The sequence below is a fragment of the Euphorbia lathyris genome, chromosome 3 (genome assembly GCF_963576675.1).
Source record: "Euphorbia lathyris chromosome 3, ddEupLath1.1, whole genome shotgun sequence".
NCBI lineage: Eukaryota > Viridiplantae > Streptophyta > Magnoliopsida > Malpighiales > Euphorbiaceae > Euphorbia > Euphorbia lathyris.
Window position 1 is genome coordinate 110,551,877 of NC_088912.1, and position 7,847 is coordinate 110,559,723.

At 32.1% G+C, this 7,847-nt stretch overlaps 1 protein-coding gene across 1 annotated transcript; it reads right to left on the reverse strand.

Moving 5' to 3' along the window:
• Positions 1-300: 300 nt before the first annotated feature.
• Positions 301-7,847, reverse strand: LOC136222875 (uncharacterized). Its single transcript, XM_066010562.1, has 10 exons — positions 7,803-7,847; positions 7,511-7,615; positions 5,733-5,806; positions 4,871-4,874; positions 4,740-4,788; positions 4,577-4,626; positions 4,436-4,485; positions 4,165-4,180; positions 4,041-4,092; positions 301-573 (listed from the first exon to the last, which is right to left on the reverse strand). The coding sequence occupies exons 1-10, from the start codon at positions 7,845-7,847 to the stop codon at positions 503-505; spliced, it is 516 nt and encodes a 171-aa protein (XP_065866634.1). The 3' UTR covers positions 301-502.

Consider the following 7,847-nt stretch of genomic DNA (forward strand, 5'->3'; position numbering starts at 1 on the left):
CAAAAATATGTTTTATTTACGATTGTTATAAATAAAATCGAATGATTTTTTAAAAATCAAATTTTCGGTATCGGGGCATGTGAAGAACATGCCTCCACCACAGGTGGGGTGTATGAACATCACGCCCCACCTTAGGTGGAGGCATATGTACAATCGTAAGCCTCTTCAAAAATAACTGCAGATATAAGCCGTATAACAAATTAAGAGAAGGAATCCATATATTAATGTCACTGCAAGACATTTGCTCCATCCTCTAGTTAGAAACCAGACGAAAGCAAAAAACAATAAGAAAATAGATACATGAGCAATTCCCACTGGATTTTATAGAAAACATAATCTATACGATAGTATAGCATCAACACATTCTGCGCATTTCATGTGTTATACATAATTTGGTTATAAAATTCAGAGTATATACATGGTCAACTAATGAAAGCAATAAATTTGAAGAATTTTAAATTAATATTTTCTTTTAACTCCTTGAAGTTGTTAACTCTGCTTATTAGTCCAGCCTTAGGGAGGAAAGCCTGCAATCCTTGCTAAATCCAACTCCCAAAATCTGCTTTTGACACTCTATGCAAAAACATGAACACAATCAAATCAATCACACAAACCTCAATCCTTGTAAGAAGTCTCCCAGTATTCCACTTTATACATAACACCATGTAAAAAGCCAAAAACAATTTCAGCACTCATTTTCAATTTTGAAAAACTAAGTCCAATCTGACTGCTGAAACCTAAAACACTATTCCACCTCTTCCATGTACTTACAAACTTAGGAAGAGAAAATAAGAAGAAAACCTTAAAATTAAAGCAGCTAAGACAAATAATGAGCACGAATTAAGAGGGGAAACCTCATTTTTCAACTAATAAACACCAAACAAAGATTAAATCGAATCTAATCAAAATAAAAGTTTAAATGTATGTAGAATCAATAAGCAAAATAGCTCAAGAATAAGAAAGAAAAAGAAGAGACGTTTAAAGTTTTTACAAATTGGATACTGTGATTAGGTTCTCGAGACTCCATGTGGATATGTTTTTGCTTGGACTTAACATTCTGTGACTTCCTTCTCTTAACCTGCAATCAATAGAACATATTCGCAGAAAACACAAACATACATGGAGAACGATTACAAAAATGGAAGAAAGAAAGAAACCTTAGCAGTGAGACCGAACTGAGGCAGGAGGTGAGCGGCCAAGAGAGGAGAATGACGTTCATAGAGAGCGGCCAAGAGAGGAAATTGACGTTCATGGAGAGTGGCGAAGAGAGGAGAAAACATCAGTCATTATGTTTGACGGAAGAAGAACAGCAGCCATGGGGTTAGGGTAATGACCCTTAATTTGGGGGGAACAAAAAGAAAAGAGGGAGAGAACCAAAAGTTTGGGAGGGAAATGAAAATTCATGGGGGGAAAATTTAGGGCATTAAAAGCAAAAGAAATTAATAAGTGATTAACTTGTTATTACTATAATTAATAAGTATTTAATTTTTTTATTAGAATTTATAAGGGGTTTTAATTTAAATATTAAAATAGAAAATAAAGGGGTTTTACTTTAGAATGAATTAATAAGGGGTTTTTTTTTTGTAAAAGTAAATCAAAAATGGTTTTTGCTTATTATTAAATAATAATAGAATTTGTGCTTATTAAAAGTATTTTTTATAAGTGAATTTTAGACCCTTATTAAATTTTTCTTACTATTACTCCTTTTTCTTGTAGTGTGAGAATCCAAATAAATGACTATTTCTTAATTTTGTGTGGTTCAATATAAAATTAGAATGTTATTCCCTTTGAAGTGGTTTAGTTCTTTAATGATTGGAAGAGAATTAATATAATATTCGTTAAAAATAATTTATCAAATAATAATAATAACTTCAATTAAAAATAATATCTTGGTTTTATTATGCATATCCAAATTCCAAAGCCTTTTGGAACATTTGCTGATATCACAGTAGTATTTTGCCGCATCTTTCAATGCATATTTGTATCCATAACTTGTACATTTCTGTCTCACATGCTAGCAAACCAATCAAAGCTTGTGGCACATACATTTTATTTTAGAAAAATATTGAGTTTGTGCATATTTGTATCCATAACTTGTACAGTTTATGCATGCTAAACCGAGTTTGAATTTCTGGCATAAATGAATTGTTACGGGAGGGCTTAATATAATGAAAAAAAATAATTAATCAAAGACTTAGTATATCCATTTAAAAAATAGAGACTTAATGTATTTAAAAATAATTAATCAACAGTTTAATTTATAATGACTTAATGAATAAAAAATAAATTGATCACGACTCAAACATGCAATTTAACCACAGAACTTCGCGGATAACTATAACATGACTTCATTGATTAACTTTTACACATTATATAGATGTAAAAAAATAGTTCATAGATATGCATGCTTGTGAAATGATGGACTTCTTGAAGAGGATGTTTTAAAGAGCATATTTTAAAGAATTTTAATTCTTCAACTTTTTAGTTTTGATGTAATTTATGCATTGTCTGGTGATTAAAAGAAAGTTAATGTTTACACTTGAGAGAAAGCTAAAAAAATAAAAAATATTATTTCATAGTAAATGTGATACTAAAAAATTTTAATTCTTGAAAAAATTCATTTTGAGGTTGTTAATAAATTTTTTAAATCAACCCTTACACAATATAATGCAATAAAAGCTAATAATATTAATCAGAAAAATAAAATATGATTAACTATTAATAGGATTCACTCGCAAACACAAATTGAACATCTCATATTTTGACATGTCATTTTTATAGAGATAGTAAAATTACACGTGATTTACGAAAACATTACAAAAATCCAATATAATATTATTAATGGGTTAAAATTTGTTAAATAGATTTAGAATCAAATTTTTGGAAGATGGTGTTAATTTACTTCCTAATACAAAAATAACATTGAAATTTTAAAATTGTCCTTATATATTTTTAAATTTCTATCACTAAAAGAGTTTATACATGAAAGAAAACAAGATGCTAAATATAATTTCTATCACTAAAAGATTTTGAATTGGGTTAAGTGAATTTAATTTTTTTGCAACCAAAATGAAGCTACCCACTCAAGCTTATCTATGGGTATGATTGTTAGAAAACATGGAAGCCAAATCTAGTCCAAGTGAAAATATTGGTTATCTATGGGTTTGATTGTTAGAAAACATGGAAGCTAAATCCAGTCCAAGTGAAAATACACTACAAAAAAAAACGATTATTGGGGACAATTAAAATTGTCCCCAAAAATAAGAAAAATTGTCCCCTTTGCTTTTGGAGACAATTTTAATTGTCCCTTCGTTTCGTCCCCTATGCGAGCGTACCCTATTCTATAGGAGATAAAAATATGATATCGTCCTCATTTTTTGGGACGATTGTCGTCCCTAAGAATAAGGACAAATGTCGTCCTCATTTTGAGGGACGGTTATCATCCCTCTTTCTAGGCACGATTATCGTCCCCATACAAAGGAGACAAATTTTGTCTCTATCTTTGGAGGACTATTTTTTGTCTTCAAAGAAATGGACAATTGTCGTCTCCATATAAACGAGACAACTTTTGTCCCTATTCTTAGGGATGATTTTTTGTCTACAAATTAAAGGACAATTGTCGTCCCCATGCAAAGGAGACAATATCGGTCCTTAAATATTCTGTCCAAAATTTTGTCAAACCATAAAATGAAATAAATATGCAATTTGGATTGAAGAGAGCTCCTATAAAATGTCACAGAAACTTATGTTGAAATTATAGCGTTCATCCTTAATTAGGAAATACAAATGTTTTAGAAAGAGACGAAACTGTCTTAAAGTATCTACATCCTGAAATTCCATACCGCAGCGTTTAATTGCAACAGATTTGCTAATGCCTATAATGGTAGGATCAACACTCGCAGAGAAAGTTATGCATGACTAAAACAAGTGTTCTATTGAAAATAAAAGCAGAAACAAAACATAAAACTTAAAAGCATGAATATCAGGGATGCACAACAGAATAAACAAAAGAGAAACAAACAACACATGAGTTTACATACCTATGATTTTGAACGGCTGCTGCTGCAAAGAAGGAGCCAACTGCAAAACAACCTGCTACAACAACCGGGTTACCCAGAGCTGCATAGAGAAGAGAAAATTAACTGTTATGAAATGTATGTTTACCTTGGATTTCCAAAGCCTACAATCAGCATACAACAATTAAACATCAAATTAACAAAGGAATCACAATTCCAATGTACGCATAATGTGTATATAAAATTGGAGGTTAAGGTCTGGTCAAACTATCAAGACAGATGACAAAATTGAAGTTTAAAACAAGCCCTGGCAATTGTAAGTTAAGGCAATATCAGGACACAAAATTGGAAGAGAAGATGAATGGCGTTTTAATTTCGATTCAAGCATATATTTCAGAATTATAGAAAAAATAACCAACCTTGAATCTTGTGAAAGTTTAGCTGGTAGATATAATTTACAACTCAAAACCTGCAATTGCACATTTCTATAAGCGTTTCTGTTATCAAATAGCCAAGTACTATATAATGCAATACAAGAGCATCATCGAAATCAAGTATACCTGACTCCAGCTACCAGGAGCTGCACATAAATCAACAACATGCTTTGCCACTGAAAATCAAGTCACGATCAAACAACAAAGGTGAAAAAAAGCACTATGTGAACATTTTCAATTCATCACCATGTTAGACAAAAATGAATTGAGTTTCAGACAGAGAATGCACCTTCAAATATGTTGAATTCTTCATGGATGAATCTAGAAAACCCCAAATGCTATTGCAACAACCAAAATCCCCAAGTTGTTGAGACCTACCCTAGTACCAGCAACTCAATCAAAATACAGACACAAACAAACACCACTAGAACAATCAAACAAAAAAATAATCAAATTCGAAAGATGAGAGCATCATCGACCATTGAAAAATCAGAAAAATTGGCCTATAGGTAATAACTATCCAAGTTGGCCTTATAAAAGGTTTGTAACATAAAGCATGATTTGGTTAGTTAAGTCTCAAATTGAGAGAAAGAAAAGAAAAACAATGAATAAGAGATTTGGAGCAGCCTACCGGGGATGGTGTTGTGTTGTTGTCATTCTCGCGGGTGCCTCCATTGTTCACAACCTTGTAATGAAATTCAGTTGTTATTTTCGTCTGTAGTTTCCATGCCTATGAAATGTTTGATAAATTGTATAAATGACATGAATTTTGGAGATGCTACCTCAAGAGAAGCAAACTGAATCTTCTCTGCAATCTCACAATTCATATTATTAATATAAGCAACATGCACAACGGATAAAATTGAGTGTCTTCATTCTAATACAAAATGTGAGATTGATCACGCGGATCTCCTCATGAGCATGGATGAGCAGAGATATGGTGCAGAACGTTCCTGAATAATAGTGAACGAGATCACAGGTAAGATGTTAATGGTCCATGTTAGAGAGATACTACTTGGCTTTGCAAATAACAAATGTGTACAGCCGTGGTTCTAGGACTGCAGTTAATGCAAAGAGAAACTATAAACATAAAAGCTTCTACTGAAGAATGTGATTTGAACATCATATTTCACGTGATTATATATTGAATAGGACCAAATCAATATTGCTGCTCTAGGATATTTAATAGGACCAAATCATTGACAAAACTTCAATTAGAGTGTGATAGGCAGTAAAGAAACATCAGCATCCATAAATTTCTGCATTAGAGAAACAAGCATACCTTAATCGAGACTGATACGAAGTAGAAAGTAATGAAGCTAAGACATTTTCCGAAACATGAGTCATTACAAAGACCTGCACACATATAGCATGGAAATTGACAAACTTTAGAATAACTAACTTATGTAATTAAAAACCTGAAAAAATAAGAGGTGAGGCTGTTAATGTGGCCAATAAGTTGGTACAGATCTAGCTACTTACGGGTTTTAAGCATGACCAGAAGATCTCGAAGTAACATGTTTACAATAACATGTCTGAACCAAATATCAGGCAAGTCAACATAAACAACAATTGAGGGGAATTAAAATGACAGCAAAACAAGAACATTGGTTTACAAAATGGTAGATCAATGTATATTCTTCTCACCATTTTGTAACATCTCATCTATATATTTCTGTAACATGAAGCAAATAATGACCAACAAGGAAGTGATCAACAGAAACCATGTTGCCTTTCTTCCCTTTCTTTACAAGAACACTTAATCTCTTCAATCGGGAGACCAAAACCTAAGGAAATAGAATAGTTGCATCTAATTTTTTTTATCCTTAATTCTCTCAAAACAAAACAATTAACCATTAGCTCTAGATTATTGCATTGAACAAGCAAATGCAAAAAAAATAGAGAAAGCAATTTACCTGCCCAAAAGAAAGACCTCATATGAATCAAAAGGCAAAACTTGTTCATAGTTGTTCGGTGGCAAGAAAGACCTATCACGTCATGCATCATGAAAACCATCTGCAAGATAATAGAGGTGCTCAAGTGTAAATCCCTTAGAGTTGTTGATATGATCCAATAAAAGGAGTGTTTATAAACCTTACCATCTAATGTTATGAAATTAGTCCAATTAAACTAAGAAAATAAAGTGAAATGGCTATGAAGTAAAAATAAACTTTCAGACTAACCTATTTTCCAATTTAAACAATCTCCCAAGTTATACAGCTAATAAGCAGAAGAATCGAAAGAAGAAAAATAAGAATATTGCACCTCACGATCCTGATTTCCCTGCACATTTCAAACTTGGAGTTCACATAATATAATTAAATATATTCAAGGTCTAGTTTCTGCTAGCATAGATAAAAAGAAAATTCAAATATTGTTTTTTAACTTTTCCCTTTGGTATACTAAGTGCCAACCATAATACAAATCCACTAATGTAAGCACCTCCCTTAACAATATTCATATAGCTCCAAAATAGGTCTATGATTTTTGAGGAAGTATCAATTTAGGCTTAAAGTATAAAATAGCATCAATATAGGCTTAACGTTTGAAAAAGGTACCCATTTAGGCCTCGATAACAGAGTAATATCAATGACGTGTCTCATTCCGTTATCAAGGCCTAAATTGGTACCTTTTTTAAAACGTTAAGTCTATATTGGTGCTATTTTGTACGTGGAGGCTAGATTGATACTTTCCCAAAAACCATAGGCCTATTTTGGTACCTTATCCCAAAATAAATTGATGCATTTCAATTGGTAAAGACATCATCAAATTGCATTTTGAATATTCCAACTGAAAAAAAACTATTATGATTCAGAACTCCTAAAGAGACAGCACATATGTTTATACTTATTGATATTATATTTTTCTAACTAAAATTGCAACATATGCCTGCATCAGAGATTATCTAATTCATTAGAACCAACTTAACTTAGAGTATATTAGAGACAACATTGTTCAAATTGACATTCCAAAATCCAAACCCTGCACTAGTATACAACTATAGGTCTATCTAACCACAGCGAAACCCAAGCTAACAAATGAGTCGCCTGATTCACTTACCTGGAACGAAATATGATTATCTTTCAGATTAATTTCACCTTTCTTTGGTAGGTTCTCTGGATCTTCGACTGCAACAAGTGTATTCCAATTCCGTACCGAAACAACCTATACAACAAACCACGATCAAGATTTTTTTCCATTTTTATTTGAAAAAAACCAGATAGATATATAGAAAATTTTCTTGAAATTACCAAGCTCCATCGAAATCAAAAGATCCAGGCCTCCTTATCGGGGGGAAAATCCAAGAACATTCTGGTAAAAAATCAATGGATTCCTCAACCGATCTGCACACCAGAGATATATGGTTCAACGACTTCAGATGAAGGGGGTTTCCCAT